At 42.3% G+C, this 18,708-nt stretch overlaps 1 protein-coding gene across 1 annotated transcript in view; it reads left to right on the forward strand.

Annotated features, from left to right (window-relative positions):
- Positions 1-18,708, forward strand: part of LOC307244284 (obg-like ATPase 1) — a 36,941-nt gene that overhangs the window by 6,270 nt on the left and 11,963 nt on the right. The window contains exons 5-7 of the mRNA XM_080019421.1: positions 7,399-7,556; positions 11,210-11,290; positions 11,653-11,750. Coding sequence (XP_079875547.1) covers positions 7,399-7,556; positions 11,210-11,290; positions 11,653-11,750 — 337 coding nt within the window. The remainder of the gene's footprint in view (positions 1-7,398; positions 7,557-11,209; positions 11,291-11,652; positions 11,751-18,708) is intronic.

Genomic DNA, 18,708 nt, shown 5'->3' on the forward strand with positions numbered 1-18,708 from the left:
AGAAAGACACATGCATGCAGGTGGAATTTGTTCCCACGTAGTCTGTCATACATCTGACTCTGGCTGTAGACATATTGGTGCCAGCCAGTTTGTCTAACTAGCTTTTCTACTGGATGTTGAAACTTTGAAGTCTTGCCGCAGTTGCTCCGTTCCCGCAGCAACCTGCATGTTTTGATTTGATTTGTTTTTAATTTTTTTTACAGCTAACGGCTTGAAAAAAAAAAGCCAGAGTAAACATTGGATTTATTTTCACTGAAACGGTCCAAAAAACTATTAAGATGCATTATTCTGTCCCGAAAGCAGATTCTTTTCATTTCCCCCGGTGTTGCCTGAGCTCATGAGGCAATGTTTGCAGCGGAGACTGCTGCCAGCACCGATGAAGTGACTCAACGCAGTCTTATCCTCAGTGTCTGAGACAAAAACATAACATGTTGTGGTCCATCTCCTCCTCTGTTCCCAGGGCTCTGCCAGCTCACCTGGCCGTGCAGTTTCCACTTAGTGGAATAATGTCTTGATTGTCATAAATAAATCAAGGAAGTTCATTTCCCAGTGAGGATTGATTTACAGTAAAATATTTCAATGAAAACATTACTCAGGCACTATGTGATTGCATATAAATACTCAATTTTTCTCTCTCCCTTTACTCTCTCTCTCTCTCTATATATATATATATATGTCTCTTTTTCCCTCTCTGTACCCTTCCATCCCCATCTCTAAATCGTTTTCTGTCTATCTCTGATGCTCATGGGCATCATCTGTATTTTGGCCATGGTAAAGTATGTCTCTTCCAAAATGTCTGAAGTAAAAATAATCCATGTTAAGAAAGTGTAGTGTTATAGACTGGGTCTGTGACTATTAGACTGAGCTAAAAGAAGTGCTCTGTCAAGTATTGCCGTATCGTGCCATTTTATATAGCCACGATATGCATATAGTGCATATAGTGGCATAATGGAATAATGAGAAAGAATTGTACAAGAAGTTGCATTACATTAGCTGAGCCTTATACTGCCCCTGGGAATAAGGCTAAGTGTGCTTTTTTGTAATGAGGATTTAGACTCTTTTAATATAAAATATATAATTTAAAACTTAGTCAGTATAAAAATACTGTGTTGTTGCCTGGCTTTAAACTGGAATTTATTTTGTGGTTGTTTTTTTCACAATGCTATATATATATACTTCTAGATAAACACAGTACTTTCACTTTCCGATAATTTAATATGTGATGTTTTTGGGATTTACGTAAACCCAGTTTATCTGCAAATAGCAACAAGGCAGTGATAACAGCTTCTCGAGCACACACTTTCTCAAAAGTTTCTAGCAAATCATTGATAGTATCACCCATCAAGTAAGTGATTCGATTAATTTTACCGGGACTTCCGAATTGAAGGAATGGTTGAGCAAATCAAACAAATCGCTTACATATAGGGGCGCTGAGAACGTGAGGAGGCGGAGCCGAGCGTTCAGACAGAAACGATTTATGGCCCGTCCATCTTGTCAGTGACATCTGGCAAGACGGAGCTGGAATCCAAAAAAAAACGTCCCGATCACTCACCAACTCACAACTTCTCCAACTGGTTTATGTTGGATATTTGAAGCTGCTCTAGGTCACAACAGTCCTCAACAACTCAAAGTGAGCGTGAATATGGAGCTTGGTTATTGTAGTGAATCTGTGTGTTTGTATTAATATGACCAGTCAATTTACACACCAAGGGATTCAATTGTTTAAAAAGTTAATCATCAAAAAGAAGGAAGAGGAAGTGCTATGAAAACAGCTTGGCAGGCAGGTCAGTGTGTCCACTAATTCATAGAAAAATGCCTTTGATTGATGGCACATCTCACCTAAAATGAAGTAGTGGCGTCATACTGACTCCATAAACCCTCTAACGTCTTCAACCACTCATTGCCAGTTATGCAGGTTATGAAATGTTTTATGAAAATTAATAATTGTTATTCTTGTTGTTGTACAAAACTAAATTTTATTGCAAATTGTATAATGCATTAAACAGATTCTTTAAATTCCTGAACCCTCCCAACATATAAAACAAGTAAAAAAAAAACACTCCTTTGGCTCAGGCACCTCTCATGATGGACAACCATTGTTCTTATAATCACAATTATTGTGCATCCAATATGTGATAAGTGTCTGGTTTTAAATGTAATGCAATTTGAAATACAGCGTGCATCCATATCATCTGTCATTTCTGGTGGGAGGCCAGAATCCTCCTCCTATGTGTTTGTGGGCCGTGCCGAGGTGCTGTCGGAGTGTCTAAAATGAGCATTTTGATTCAGCAAGAATGAAGAGTTTTTGTCAGCCTCCACTCATCTCGGTGATTAGGGTAAAATGTCTACCCATCTTGACTGGAGATCACCACAGCTCCAGATAACATGCTCTGTGATTGAAGGTCGAAATATTTTGAATTCTAATGGGGCTGCAAGATGAATTGCCTGAAATAGACTGTAGAATCTTTCTGCTTCCTCCCTGTGTCCCCGCCCCCGCCCCCACTCCCCACTCCCCCACCTCACTCCCTCCCTCCTTCTCTGTCCGCTGTGAAAAGAACCATTGGGAATGGCAAGGCCCGATGATCATAGAATTATTGGATGGTGATTCTAAACCCCTCAAAGAGGAGTTGCTATGGAGATCCCGTTCCAAACTGAGAAATGATTCACCTTCGAAAGGCTGGAGGGCCTGAAAGCCGAACACATCATTGTTTGGGCGGCGGCTGGTTAGGAAATTGCTGGTGCCTGTGCAATCAGTAGCACTATGGTAGTTAAGGATCTAAAAAGGTTTGTTCTCTGAATGATGTGGGACAACAGTGGTGTGCATATGATGGTTCCTTTCAGTCAAAGCACTCTCACACTCACTGGTGTGACAAAATAAATGAAATGATGAAATGGCAGAGGGTAAGTTAATGGTAAAGGAATGAACACCACCATTGTCCGTTCGGTTTAATAAAAACCGGAGGCTGCTCAATATTTTCCTTTTTCGATCATTGATACATAAGAGCTGTGTTGGTGACTGGTTGCAGTCTGCTGCGTTGCTTTTTCAGTCAATGATATCGAAATGTCGCTGAAAGATGCACATTTAATGCATGTTTTGGTATGTGGCAGTGCAGTTAGTGGCAGATTACACATAACTTGGAGATATATTTTGAAGTACTGATATTCATAACATAGCGCTCTGTAATTTAACTATAATGTATTTTGAAAGATGAAATCTTGTATAAAGCACGAGTGGATCCCTAAAGGACAGAAACCCACTATTTTCTGGTGTCAAACTGCTTTTTAGCAGTCCAATGTATTTGCCATAATTGAACTATGCAGGGAAACATGAATGAATATGCTACAAACTCATGTATTTTTCATGCATCTTAAAATAAATGTCAGAAAGAAAAAACGGCATATTTCCTGAATAATCATAAATACTCTTGTCTGCATTGGCACTCATTTTATGTTAGGGAGCTGTCCATAATGTGCTTTCCCTGACAGACTCATAAAATTGCTTTTACTGCTCTGAATACCATGAGAATTGCGGCACTAAGTTTGCATGAACATTTTTAAAAGCAACGCGAGGAATGTGAGTGCCTTAGATGTGCTCTTACCCATCTTGCAAGTGAAAACACGCGCAGGAAGTTCGGAGCCAATGAATACTGTAATTTGCCTGAATTATGTTGACCACATATCCTGCCAGGTAGAAACTTCAGAGGAGGAACCCCGATCGGTATTGATTTAGTTCAGGCTCAGATGGCTCCCTTGTCTGGAGGAAAAGCAATTATCTAAGACAGCTCACGCTAACTTCGAGTTTTAAGTGTTGCGGCACTGCAAACCGGGAGATATGGACGCTTTATCGTCATCGCGGCATGTCACCTGATGTATCTGGCGACAGATGCCGTATGTGGCATGACGATGAAGTGCTTTCAAATAAAAAGCGTCAACGAGTCGTCTCAAAACAGAAACAAACAGGGCTGATCTTCATCTCTCACTGAAGTCTCAACATCGAATCCAGTGTCTCGAGGACCCGAAACGCCACTCGGTCCTTGAAGATAAAGCCTTTTGTTCTGTCATTGAAGCCACACCTGTTAATGGTCTCTTCAGAATATAGAGTATTTGAAATGAAGTAGTAAAATTTAATTGTTGAATAGACTTGACTCCTGAGCCTTTAGGCCCCCCCCCACCACACACACACACACCCACCTTTTTTTTTTACAGTCTTGCTTGTGGCTTTGTGTGGCGCCTCAGCCCCATAAGACTTGTCCTAGCCAGCACGAGTCCTTAAAGGACTAATTGTGGCCATTTCCCCCTCTGATTTTGTCCTTTATTCTCTTTTTCTCCTCATGCATCTGTACCCTGTGTGCTCTAAAGCCTGAGTGGGACTGTGGCAAAGACGATGTGAATGTTCAATTAGGCGACAATAATTAAAGCAAATTACTTTGGAATATATGACAGAGGAGAGTGTCAGTGGATGACTAAATGGCTAGTGATCAGCTGCTCCTTTTCTGAGGGAAAAGGGAGAGGAAGGTTCTGTTGATGCTTACGTTTATCTTTTTTTTTTTAAAGAAAATAGGAATAGAATTACAGGCTGTCACTTTCCTCACCACCGGTAGGAAATTCACATTACTTGTCTTTTGGCTTATCAGTCATTTTTCGACTCATGGCGTCAATTCTAAGAGGGCTCCACATAAATTAATCTTAACTGACTGATTTAAAAGAGAAGAACCCAATTTATAAATAATCAATTTTGCCACTTACCATGGCTTTATCAGATAATATTTACAATATAAATCTCTTCTAATCCTCTTTGTTACTAATTAATATGTCCTCAATTGTACAAGTACAGGAACTTACATTATAGTTTCCTTTTTTTAAGCGAAATTTACCAAAGCTGTACCTTACAGCATCGATAATTCTTGCGGCTCGCCAATGATTTACATTGAATTATATTCTCAGAGTTCACGCAGACACAATAGCAAATTTTCACTCCAATCAACGTTAAACAGGGAGCTGGTAAATTGGAGGAGCAAAACAATAATTCCGCTGATTAGCCCCTTTCTGTGTGGCGTAAGTGAACTGTTTATATTGTGGAGTACCTCTGCAAGAGGAGAGGAACCAAAACAGCCTGATTAGGCAAAGAGTAATTGGATAAGTTCATTTCACCATGAGGATGACTCACAGGATGACAGCTTGCACCGAAGTCTGCAGCTACTGTTGACTTTCGTGATTAATAGGCGGTAATGTTAAGTTTGATTTTGGGGGGGTTTCTGTGATAGGTTGCCACAATTGATTAGTGATCTGCAATAATGCTAAGCTCTGCAGGCCTTCATCACCGGGCTTGAATTGATGTGGGAATTTGAAGATGCAGACCTATTGTTTTCTATCCAAAACAGCATGTACATAGGAGGTGAACTTGGATTTGATGGATAGACTTCAGTGTCGATAGCAGCTCAGAATTTAAGGAAAAGTGCTTGTCCTATCTTTAAAATGTAGAAAAAAAATGATTTTTTAAAATTTTGCTATTACTGTACCGAAGCACATCCTCAACTCATGGCTGTATCATATCGTTGACCTCATATGTTATCTTAAGTAACAAAATCCTATCCTAAAATATTTTAGTATGTACAGTGGAGGTGGCCTCTTGCTGCCATTTTGGCAGGTTATTTTTGACTTCAGGACTAAAATAGTATTCATAACTTCGGATTTTCTTAAATGAGGATGCTTATACTCAAATTCTTACCTTATGATAAGATACAGTTACTAGTAAGAGATAAAAATACAGTTATAAACCGTGATTCTGTAAAACCGAAACTAAATATCAGTCCAAAGTGAGATAAGACATGATTTCAACAGTGCTTTCCTCTTCTCATGGAACAATGTTCTACATGCAACAGTTTCACACGAGACGTTCCCCAAATCTTTTGTGACGAACTTCATTTTAGGCTCGCGCTCGTTACAACAACAATGCTCGAGCATTAATCATTGCTATTTTGGGCATTACTCACCGATGTGATGCGGCGACGGACAGAGACGTGGCACGGCGCGTTGAGGCAGCCCGCATCGGTGGCGGTGACGTGACTTCCCCTCGCGGGGCCTCAACTGTCAGCGGCGCGTTTCCGCAACAGGCGTCGACACCCGGAACGCGAGTCGTCCATTATATTAAGTAAGTTCGAAGCGGCGAACGTCGCCCCTTCGCGTCAGTCAGCGCCGCGGTGCTTCAGGCTGAGTCGCCGCTCGGCTGACACCCGCCTCTCCCTCCTGATGAGGAGGCATCGCTGCTCCCCTCTGAGAGCTCGTAAAACATCACACTTCACACGCCGTCGCCGCAGTTCAGTGGGAGTCCTTTAACTTTACTTTGTATGTAAAACACAACGCATGCGAAGGTGAGGATTATCGCAGATTGTCGCTATGCATTTAATTTCATCCGAAAGTTTCACACCAAGTGTGTGTGTGTGTGGTATCAAAGGGGGTGGGGGGGGCATAAAAACAACAAATTGGTTTAAATGGCTTGAAAGGCAGATTTGATGCTAAACGCTGTCACTCCCGCGTGACAGATGCTGCCCCCTTCCCCCATCCAGCCACGAGCCCCGGCAGAGAAACCAGAGGGAGGCCGAGAGCTGCCGCTGGCTAAACGCTCGGCTTTTGTGCCTCATTATCTAATCACCAGCCTGGCTATCGCTACGGAGCGGGTGATTAGGGAGAAGATTGGCGTCCTTTTCTTTTTCTTTTTTCTTTTCATATCCAGTATCGTGTGTTTAATTTTATGATTTATAATGTTTTGTGCATATTTTATTTTTAAATATTGAGCTTAATAAGCACGCATGCTGCGAGAATGGAATAAAATACTCACTTAAAAATGTTCCTCCTGTCTGCCTCCTTTGGAGACTTACACAGGGATCTATGAGATGTCTAATAGCACTTAGTAAAGTATCATGAGCTAGGCGAGAATTTGCAGAAAAAATAAAGATCTTTTTTTTTGGGGGGGTGTTCATAAAAAGTGCATGTACATTATTATAATTATTATTACTATATATTGTTGTAATTGCTATCGCTTCCCCTGCTGCACCACTACAAGTCTACATTTTTTAATCTTTCCAATATTCTCCGTGAGATTCTTGTTTGTTACCTCAATCATGCATTGAAAAGGCCAATGTCTTTGCACTGTATTTGAGTGTGTGTGTGTGTGTGTGTGTGTGTGTGTGTGTGTGTGTGCGCGCGCGTGTGTGTGTGCGCGTGTGTGTGTGTGCGCGCGTGTGTGTGTGTGTGTGTGTGTGTGCGCGCGTGCGTGCGTGTGCTTGTAGCCACTGTGGGTGGGCGTGTGCTCTTGTCGCTGATATGATCCTTGAGCCGCTGTCGTCTTAATGCTGCAGGTATCCGAGCCGTGTGTATCTGCGATTCCCGCTGTTTCAGGTGCGTTTGAGGACGAGGACATCATCCACCCCATCAGGGACATGGAGATCATCCACGAGGAGCTGAGGATGAAGGACGAGGAGATGATCGCGCCCATCCTTGACAAACTCGAGAAGACGGCCGTCAGGGGTGGGGACAAAAAGCTAAAACCCGAATATGTGAGTTAATGGACTGACCTGCTCCCCTTTTCTAGTCCACAGACATGAATTTGTACGAGGAATCCTCTGATTACTAGACGCTCCCACTACCTCCTGAGCCCCCAAACATAACCCTCTGAAACACACAACCACGGAGAGAGAGCAAAACATGTTTTCTTTTCTCCATGGTGGGTCTCTCCAGCCCTCCAGCCCCCTCTCCATTTTTTTTTTTCTTTTCTGCGATTGAAAGTGATCGGGTCAGGGGGGGCTTTTGTATCTGCAGAAATCATTAATAGAGTTACTTATTCAGCTGCTCACCCCGGGTCACAGTGCCGGGCTAATGAAAGTGTTTCCACCAGCCTCTTTTCATCCCCAGCTCCACTCACAGCGCATCACAGCTCCTCCTCACGCGACGGCCAAACAATGGCTTCCCCGCGACCCAACATCCAGATACGAATACAGTCAATGTTTGGTGTGCACTTTGACACGGCAGTCCTGGTTGATCTGCACATAGCGTACAGCCATCCCATCCGTGGAAAAACTATTATGTAAGTTAAAGGTGGGTTTGGGTGGCAACTGGCTGTTGTCGTTTAAGAGCTGCTGTCACCATTTTTTGTGGTGTTTTAAGTCCACACACTCAATTTAGGTTCAAAGGATCCACACTGTCGATTGCCCGTCAAATACAATATATCAGATGCTGTTTTAATCTTCTCTCTGTATTATTACTATATAGCTTGATATTAATTCTCTGGGTTAATGGGCTGTTTGGAGAGGTGCATAATGCATAGCTTTACTTATCCTACATGTCAAGAATTGTGCAAAATATTTTTTATTTTTAGATTTTCCATTTATTATCTGTGGGAAAATGCTCTGTGCATCTCGCAGATGAGGTAGTACAGCACTCGGTTATTGGACGCATGTAAAAGCAAACCTCATCGGGGCTGAATGAGACCGGTGCTTTATGCAGCCCTGGTTATGTGCAGGGTAAAAGAGAAAGCAAAAACTAGGGAACAAATGGTATTGACATCGAATCCAAATGCATGGAAGTGCATATCACATGGCCACATCGTTAAGGTAATAGGGCTTAGCCGCTAGCGTTAGCCGCCCCACCACACACACACCAGAACCTGTGATGATATGACATGAGATATCAATGTTCGGGGCAGAGAAGGGGTGACCCCAGTGCAGAATGGGCCAGCAAGCAACGTAATCTGCGAGCGGCATGCCCAATCTTTGGCCCCGAGACGCGGAGGCTCTGGCCGCTCATTACGCTAACGAGAGGGGCCATTTCACCTGCTGCAGGGGCCCGGCTGGCTCCCGTCGGCATCCCCCTCCGCCGCCTCGCACACAGGAGCCATTCAGGCTAGGCAGGTGGCCGCTTATGCACATAATTGCCTACAATTTTAGGCAATGAATAAAAATGATCTACATTACTTGTCAAAGGTTGTGTACGCGTCGCCAAGAGAAATCTATAGAATGCCTCTTTAGAAGTGGAAGAATGATGTCTATCAAAGGGACTGAGCGGTTTGACACGTCAAAACCGAGTTTAAATTGTGGACAATAGGAGTCTGCTTCAGAGCGGGTTTGGTGGTCAAACCTTCAGGACTACTGTTATTAAAAAAAGGACGTCACTTCTGATAATAATATCATAAAACAATCAGTTTTAATTATTAGGGCAGGAGCATGCAACAAAATAACAAGATAAACATAATGCACATGTTGAAATGGTCACGTGAATGACATCCTGGTATTTTGCATATACTGAATAATTAGCAAGGATTTAGAATTTTCACTGAGATTTTCTGTCGTTTTCATACATTTGCTTTGTGTCTTGCTCATGATAATTTCCTTATTTCCAAAAATGTGACTTCCAGTACTCAGTTTAGAGATGAGACCATAGATAGATACAAAAAATGGTCCTAGCCAAACATATTACTTTCCTGTAGTAACTTAACTAAACATCCTGAAATACACATAAACATTTATTCTATTTCTGCTACTTTAGTAGATGGAAAATCGAGACAAAAATAATCTCTAATTTATATGTATGTGTATATATAGATGGATTGATGGATGGACAGATAGATAGAAAGATAGATAGATAGATAGATAGATAGATAGATAGATAGATAGATAGATAGATAGATAGACAGATAGACGGATAGATAGATAGATAGACAGATAGATAGACAGATAGATAGATAGATGGATTTTTTATTTATTAAGATTATTCTGGATATTTAAACAACAAGATGAAGTCTAAAGTCCACAGTTTCCTACACACCAATGACATAAATCCACCTTCATATCAAGGACCAACCATCCTATAGTGTCATGACAGGTTCGAACCATGTCTATAGAGATTGTTCTGAAACCCAATAAGTATCCTTATAATGATTGGAATCTATTTTCCCTTTTCTGACAGTGCTGTATGTACAAGGAAAATGTTTTATTGCTTTTGTCCGTTTGAAACCCAAATTCCCGTTCCTTACAAAACAATAATAAGGAGCCAGCCCACCAGTGGCGTTTCATGGTGGCAGGCGTATGTGTTTGACCCCTGTGGGACCTATATGCCTTTTATTAACACCTGCCTGTTAGAGGAGCGCGGCACGGTGGCTACGAGCTGATGAGGGAAACCTGGAGCGGGTTCAGCTTGTGTCACCGGCCGTTTGCTGTTTCCATTTCACAGATGATTAATCTCTCTGTGAAGACTTGGGCCGGCGCGGGCGGAGTATGTGCCGCTCTTCCTGCGCTCTCTCCCGCTGGCTGCACTCTGGCTGCCTGACTAAAAGGCCTTTAGAATTCCTGTGGAGAGAGATGTGCAGAGAGTGAATGCAGCTGGCTGGGGGTCAGTGTGTGGAGCTTTTTCTGCCATTGTGTAATTGAGGCTCTGGCAGGCTTTTTTTCCCCTCAGTTCTTTCAAAAGGGAGTGTGATTGTGAAGTGCTGCAAGGGTTTTGGGAGGAAAGAGGAGGTAGGGGGAGTGTTGCAGGGGGTGGGGGAGTTTTTATATGAAGGGGGAGGTTAAGTTGACAGGAACAAAAAGAGTGTGTTCCACTAATTTCTGCGGGGCTGGATCAACAATAATAGGCTCAATTTCTTTATTACAAATTTTATAACTACCTCCCTCCCATTTCCCCACCCATTTCCGCTTCCAGATCCTGTCAAGGCCCGATCATGCCTGTGGTCTCAACCCACAACTACCTCTGTAATGAATATGGCAAACATAGCTGGAAATGCCCAATGTTTTCTCCAGTAGGAGCTGTGCATAATTAGTGCTTCACTAGTGCATATTCAATATAGCTGCTTGCCACAGAGTGCCTGAGGAAGAACTAATAATTTACACATAACTAACCAACTCGCAATTAGCTCCCTGCTCTTTTCCAATTTTGCTCTCTCCTTATCTCATTCATCAGACATCCCCTATGGAATATAAATGTACATAACAGTGACTGTTAGCACAGCTCCCCAGAAGGCATTTTGTCGCGATTTAAAGGAGGGGAAGGGTGGTCGGGTGCGTGGCTTTTTCTCTGTTTGAAAGGAGCACAGTCATTGTTCATTTTGGCATCAGGATGCCGTGCATTTAGGAAATAATTACCCCGTACCCTGCTGGGTTTATATTCTTTTTCATCTCCTTTAATGGCATCTTGTTCATTCTCTTTTAATCCCAAACAGGACGTTATGTGCAAAATCAAGAACTGGGTCGCGGATGAAAAGAAACATGTCCGCTACTATCACGAGTGGAACGACAAGGAGGTAAGCCTTTGAAGTTACACTCCAATTTTTTTTTTATGTGATTTATCTGGGTAATCTTTTTTTTCTGACCTGAAAGTCCAACTGTTGCGTTTTTCAACCAAGAGTCGCCTATGGAAATCAAAAGTGAATATGCACGCAGGCTTTTTTGGTAACACATTGACATTACTTTTTTTTTTTTTAACAAACTAATGACATCTGTCCATGTTGATCTTCATCTAGAGCCTTTATAGATGCTCCCCACAGTGCTTAGACCAGACACTCATTTGATTTGGCTTCAGTCTGCTTTCTCTGCATGATACTTAATGGGGACTTTGGAAAGTTTCAATCTTTGATACTTGTGTCACCCCTTTTTTTTTCCACAGATTGAAGTGTTAAACAAATACTTGTTTTTGACGTCCAAACCAATGATTTACCTTGTTAACCTCTCTGAGAAAGACTACATAAGGAAAAAGAACAAATGGTAAGTGCCTGGAAGTATGTAGTAGATATGGGTGAGGTCCATTGTCCAGTTTTAGAGATCACCAAGTGCCCCTCGTGTGTGTGTGTGTGTGTGTGTGTGTGTGTGTGTGTGTGTGTGTGTGTGTGTGTGTGTGTGTGTGTGTGTGTGTGTGTGTGTGTGTGTGTGTGTGTGTGTGTGTGTGTGTGTGTGTGTGTGTGTGCGCGTCCCACAATTGTACAGACACTTGTGGGAAATGGGTGATCTACTGACTCCTGTCTCCTGCTGGCAAGAAAAGTTATATTTCTGGCAGTCGATGTGCCTGGAGGTGGCACTCAGTGTTGCTGTAGCACAGCATCCAGCCCTGCAAACCCAAAACTCTGCACTTCATTAAGCACTTCAAAGCATATTGTTTTTAATTTCCATATGATATCAAAGAGGGTGATGACTTACATACTTAAGTCTTATATGACTCATATGACTTGTATGACTCATATAATATATATATATATATATATATATATATATATATATATATATATATATATATATATATATATATATATATATATATAGATAGATAGATAGATAGATAGATAGATAGATAGATAGATAGACTTATATAGACTTAACTTAGAGATATATATATATATATCCTATATGTATATATATATACATTATGTGTGTGTTTATATGTGTGTATACAGTATATACAGTATATATGATAAAAGATGAAAAGCTAAGATTTATCAATCGCCAGAGAGAAAATACAGAATATATATGTTAAGTGATATATGTTACACACATATAAAGTATGTCAGAACATTTTAAGATTCCAAGTAGTAATTACTGTCGCAGAGGGAGGGGGCGCAATAAATCAGAAGCAAAGCGTTCTTTAAATATTTTCAAGCGTCATGTATTCCACGTATAATTTGGGGATTTTTTTTTTCCTGCACATTGTTGCCCAAGACGGAGAACAATGAAAGCTCGCTTTATGCCGCGCAGACGTGGAATTCTCGTATCTCCCATTCCGGCACTTTGAGACATTGTTGTTACCCTGCCTTCTCAAGGTCTGCCCACTCCCGTGCTCGTGTTGCTCTTCGGTTCCCTCTGCTTATTAGTTTGTAGTGTAGTTTTCAGGCCCGGTTTTCTCCCTAATCACTCAAGCAAGTTTTCCCCTTCAGCACATTGTAAATAGTTATTAGTTTCTGCTTATAAACATGGGTGACAACGTTGCCTTAAAGCTTTATGTCATAACATACTAAAATCAAGTCGAAGAAAAAAAAAAACACTTGCCGTTTTTTGTTTTTTTATTTAGCTGAGACGTTGTAAAATGATAAGACGGGGTTGCTTGTTTTTAAGTTAAAACAGCTATTTTTACAGTGTCTTTTTAAGAAGTAATGTTGTGATCCGGCCGCAGAGAGAGCAGATTTGGAAGATCGGTGTGAGACAGTCATTACATCTGAAAGGGACACTTATCCACCCCACCGCCGATTCGCCAATAACAACCAACTTGGGGATTGTTATCACACTTTTCCAATTGCCCTCAAGGTTTTCGATGTCAAACATTTCTCGCAGTATTTATTTTTTTCCTGTGTTTTACTTGGCAGCATTACATTAAAAGGGAAGTTGTTTACCTGTGACTGTTTCTTAAAATGTTCTTGACACGCAGGTATGACTATCAGGCAGAGGGGAGAGGAACACATAAATCAAATGATTCATGACATGTGGAACATCCGTCATCAGCAGGAAGAGGGTGCTTTTTTTTTTTTTTTCCTTCGTGTTGCGTGTGCTTTTTTAACTGTGTGAAATGCAATAAATCTCTGAGTGTTTTAAACAGGCAAACGGTAGTGCCCGGGTGTCCCGAGGGCTCCCCGGCGAACAATGCCAACATCAAAGTGCTGATGTTTGACAAGTGATGAGTCACTTCCCTTGTCCAGAGAGCAGCTCACACCTGTATGGAGATGATTACAGGTAGATCTGGCTGCCCCTAATTGTACAATAAATGCTGCTCTCAGCCCTAATGGCAGCTAGTCTGCAGTGGAGACGCCAGACTACCATTTGGCTGTCGCCATGCTCCCGTGTTTTTCCCCCAGCACAGTTGAGATGATGATATGGTTAAGGACTATTCAAAGCAAACAGCAAGACAAATTGCAATCTCGGCTTTAATGTGCGTGAGGGAAGAAGGAGAATCGTGGAATGAGGCAAAGAAGCCAATTTCATCCGTGTTGTTCAGGACACCCGCTCGGACCATCTTGTAAGCTCGCCGCATGTCTGCTGTTTGCCGTTTGCTTTTTGTTTTTGTTTTGTTTTGTTTTCTGAGGGGTTTGTGTGTTTGTGCTGTAAGGACCATGACACAGTTGTAATGAATTACCCCTCATGTTTATTTTCTTGGAATGATGCGTAACATTCATTTCCACTTAACGCACGTAGAATACGTAAATCTCGAGATTTTATTCCGACTTGGGATCAGTGATTAAGTCATTCACTTGCGTGTATTGTGCAGAGGGATTTCTATAAATAGCGTGGCATACCGCACCAGCTGACAGAGCCCTGACCGGACATATTGAGTTTCCACCTCTCGGACCCTTTATGTGCACCGAGATCTTCCTGTTTGTAGTGCGGCAGCCGCCACATACCGGGCTGCCCTTGTTTAGACTAGAATACACAGTATTAGCTTCAGCAAGCCATCATTAATGGGGAGATCAGAGGAGGAGCAATGCCTCCTTTCATCCCCAGGTTCTCTGTTGGAGACAGTACATCATTTACTGTTGAGAGGAGCACATGGCTCCAATCCTATGCCGTACAGTGCATGTGTATGTGTATGAGAACGCGTACATGTGCATGTTTGAAGTCTGTTTCGGAGGCGACTCCATGCTCATTTGGATGCTGGCGTAATTGCGGTGTGGAGATCAAAGGCGCGCTGGCCGAGTGATGTTCCAGCGGAGACTTTACCACACGGCCCTCTCCTCTGTGCAGAGGAGGCGTCCCGCTGCTTGCCGCTCCCCGCTCCCCTCCAGCCATGCGCTGCCCCCTGCACATCCCCGCTCATAAAAAATGATTAAGGCAGCATTTGTCATGTGTTTATGACTGAGAGGCATTGCGTGATAGGCAATGGCATCTACAAGAGTCTATCAAGAGGCTTTCCCTTCCCCCGGCGTCAGCGGGCTGCCGGGAAGACTTTTGTCGGTGGAACATAGTTTGTGTATTAGAAGAGGGTCGTTACGGCGCTGCCGCTGCCGCGGAGGCTACAAGTCTGCCCCCAAACGGTCTGTTGTTTTCACATGTCGCACTGGAAACAGGTGATCTCACAGCGCTAATGTCTACCTTTAATACTTTTTGTTTTTTAACTTTAATATGAGATATTTTAATCCTTTGTCCTCTGCAGGGAACTTAAAACAGTCAAGGTTCTCCGCAAAGGAAACTACACATTTGAGGAAACTCCTAATTTACTGGGAAGTTATTTTATTCTCCTCTCGCTCTTGATAGTGTGCAGTAAAGTAAATTTAAGCCCCTTCAGTAGGTGTGCTGACCTTTAAGAAAACTAGTAACTGTGACCAGTCTGTGAGTGCCTCCACCACGTCTGTACGCCATGTTATTGGAGCAATGCCAAGGTACCGCAGCTTCTTGCATGGAGCATATGTGTGTGTGTATGTGTGTGTGTGTGTGTGTGTGTGTTTGTGTGTCTGTGTCTGTGTGTGTGTGTGTGTGTGTGTGTGTGTTTGTGTGTATGTGTGTGGGTGTAGGTGTGTGTGTGTGTGTGTGTGTGTGTGTGTGTGTGTGTGTGTGTGTGTGTGTGTGTGTGTGTGTGTGTGTGTGTGTGTGTGTGTGTGTGTGTATGTGTATGAATACTTCAGTATTCCAGTCGGCATGTAGGTGGAGGTTTAAAGAGGACCTATTATGCTCCTTTTTACACAAGTAAATATAGATCTCTGAGGTCCCCAAAACATGTTTTTGTAGTTTTTCTGAAAATACCACTCAGTTTATGCTCTCTAGCCCTTCTAACGTGCCTCTAAATCCCTGGCGCTCCATTAAATTTGGAGGAGCCACCGTCCTGAGGGCCCGAGTTCTGTGAGCCAACAGGGTTTGAGCTTCACTTCCGGGTTCCGTTGTTTTACTCCGTAAACTTTCCAAATCCAGTTACTGAATCTTCACTCATATTAGATCTACAAGGCCTCATTCAAAGGTTGCCTTTCTACGAGTTTGTGGGGGACACAGTGGGGACTTTTTGTTTCATGTAAACATCATAAAATAAAATAAATAACACAAATACAACTACAATAAAAACACACTATTATTGGTATTATATTATATGGTTTTATACACTATTATTTTTTGGTTTTGTTTGGAAAAAAGCAAAGCCGATCACGTTCTGCAGTCTACAATCTATTTACCACATAGTTTTTTTTGTTTTTTTTTAGAAAGAAACACACAGCAGAATTATTTTTTAAACACTAACATTTCAATTGTCTTCAGTTTTTTCAGGGACAGCGAGTATTACTTCCTCTTTATCTTAAAAGATTTGTGCTGGTCTTCCCAGCGGCGCTTATTCTCTGTGTTATTTCTCCAGCCGTGGGTGGAGTGACTCTAAGACGGAGGGCGGTTCTAATTCTACTGAAGCCCCACTTGACGTAGGGAGGGGCTGCGAAGCTGAACGGCATGTCTCATCACATGTTTTCTGAAATAGCCAGCTCACAAAACACTGACCGAGATGTCTTATTTCACAGTGTGTGTGTGTGTTAGTAGGCCCACCGGAGACCTGAAAAGGGGAGTTTTTCATAATAGGTCCCCCTTTAAGTATAAGAGTGGTTTTCCAGTGAATGTGGAGGCCCGGAGACATGGAAGTCTCCAGGTAAGAGGTCACGAGAGTTATAAGAAGTAGAAGGTTGCTCCTGTACTTTTTTACTTTTGAAAAAAAAAAAGCTCTTTTAAGTGTAGAATGTGTTCTTTGTGTACTTTGTCCATTGTGTCCATGCTTTTAGAGAAAAACGACAATAGGTCAATCATCATTATTTATTTAATGTCTCTTACCTTTGATGAGCAGTCAGACGGCGCTTGAGATCGAGCAACAGAAGGAATCTGAGGGAAAAACAGTCGATCGGGATTTATAGAAAATTCTTTCATGAAGGCGGTTGCAGCAAACCTCTGCAGCTCCTCCAAACCATAATTCCCATAAACACGACTGGAGCTTTATTGAGTGCAAAACCACTGGCTCCGTCCAACTTTTTAGGAACTACTGTCTAGGGAGTCAAAGTTTCTCTCTCTCTTTTCAAAGCCATAGGGAGATATACGATCGTTTTTTTCCTTTTTTATTTTGTGTGCAGCCGTCCGCTCTCCCCGAGTTTTTACTGTGGGATCCTGAGGAACACTTTCCCATGGTACCACATCTCCTCGGCTGGCCACAGCCAGAGCTAATGCAAGCCTTTGGCTGGCTTTTCAACCAGAGCAAACACGGGAGAGACTGTATAGTAAAGCTGAACCAGATGGCACTAATAAAACCCCGCTGGATCAGTTAGCCTGGTTATTGAGTGTGTTTAGTCTGGATAATGAAAGGACACTGTTGACATGTTGTATGTGAGTGTGTTGTACCATGTTGGGTTTGTAGGGTGTGCAACATGGCGGCATGAAACACCGCAGGGACTGCATTGTTGTCCCATAATGAGATCCCAACATGGGTGTGTCACACACTCTTGTCTGATGTTCCAACAAAGCAGACTCTCTTGTTATATAATGACCATGTAAATGAGAATTATATTAAGAGAAACTTCTATAGGAGGCTTTTCTTTAGCTCGTTTTGGCCAATTTGCTAGAATGGCAACTTTGAACCCAGAAAGAATGTGGGAAATAGAAATGGATGGATGGATGCCTGGATTGATGGATCTGATTGGATACCATTACTTGAGTCAAGGTTCCGAAGTAACGTAAGCGCTTACTTATAACTAAGCCACATTTGTACATGAGCAAAAAAAAAAAGTATAAAAAACCCAAACATGTCAGCCTGTATAATCTGCAGTTTGACATTGCCGGCAGAAGAAGATGTCTATGAATTTCAATTCTGGCGGATGACACATTGTGATCGCCTTCACTTTGCTGAGTTGTGCTGTTTATTATCTTTGTGATACGGTTGAAACCAAACACACATGTCGCAGCAGGTGTCCAGCCGTCTGCCACTTCTAATGAGATAAATAAATGAATTTAGTGTTCCCATATACAGCTCCTGAAAGCTTGTTATCAGGGCGATTGTTGAATTGTTATGAATGGGGAAAAGAGACACGGGATTGCAAGGGGGCATGATTGGCTGATATTACATGTATGTGTCCTTGATTACCTTCCTCCTGCTTTTATTCTAATAAGTGACATTCTTTGTACTCCCTTGGACAGTTAGACAGTCTGACACACGATGAGAATAAATATTGCATGTGGTAGACATTAAGCTGTCATCCAGGAAAAAAGAAGAGATGGAGAAATCCGTGCGGCATTCTGCCGCACTACACTTTGCCTGCTCTTGTCACAATTGTCACATCTTGATGACTCCCCCACTGCCCCCCCCCAACCCCCCCACCCCCCCCCCCCTGCAGTCTGTTGCAGGGAATGGCGCTCCAGCTTCCCCAAATAGAGATCATTTTGTATGACAATGTATGTGGTCCTAAGGGTTTCTATTTGAATTTTGTCTTTTTTCTTTGTTTTCTTTTTTTTTTTACCACCTGACATGTAGCCTTGACCCAGGCCCATGCCGATGATAAGTCACACACCACTGTCCTCACCGAGGACTGAGGACCTAAAGGAGGACAACCACCAGGGATTGTTTGTGCTCGTTTTGGGTCTCGTCATCTGTAAATCAGCACGGGTTCCGTACGGGTCAAGGATTTGTCTTTGAAATAAATCCCTGCTATAGTTATCAAACTTAACAAAGAGAGTCGTTGAGAAAGGCTCCTATTAGCAAACCCCTGAGGTTCGTTTCAGACGGTGTTGTAAGATGACG

The sequence above is a fragment of the Zeus faber genome (assembly GCF_960531495.2).
Source record: "Zeus faber genome assembly, chromosome: 18".
In the NCBI taxonomy this organism is placed as follows: Eukaryota; Metazoa; Chordata; class Actinopteri; order Zeiformes; family Zeidae; genus Zeus; species Zeus faber.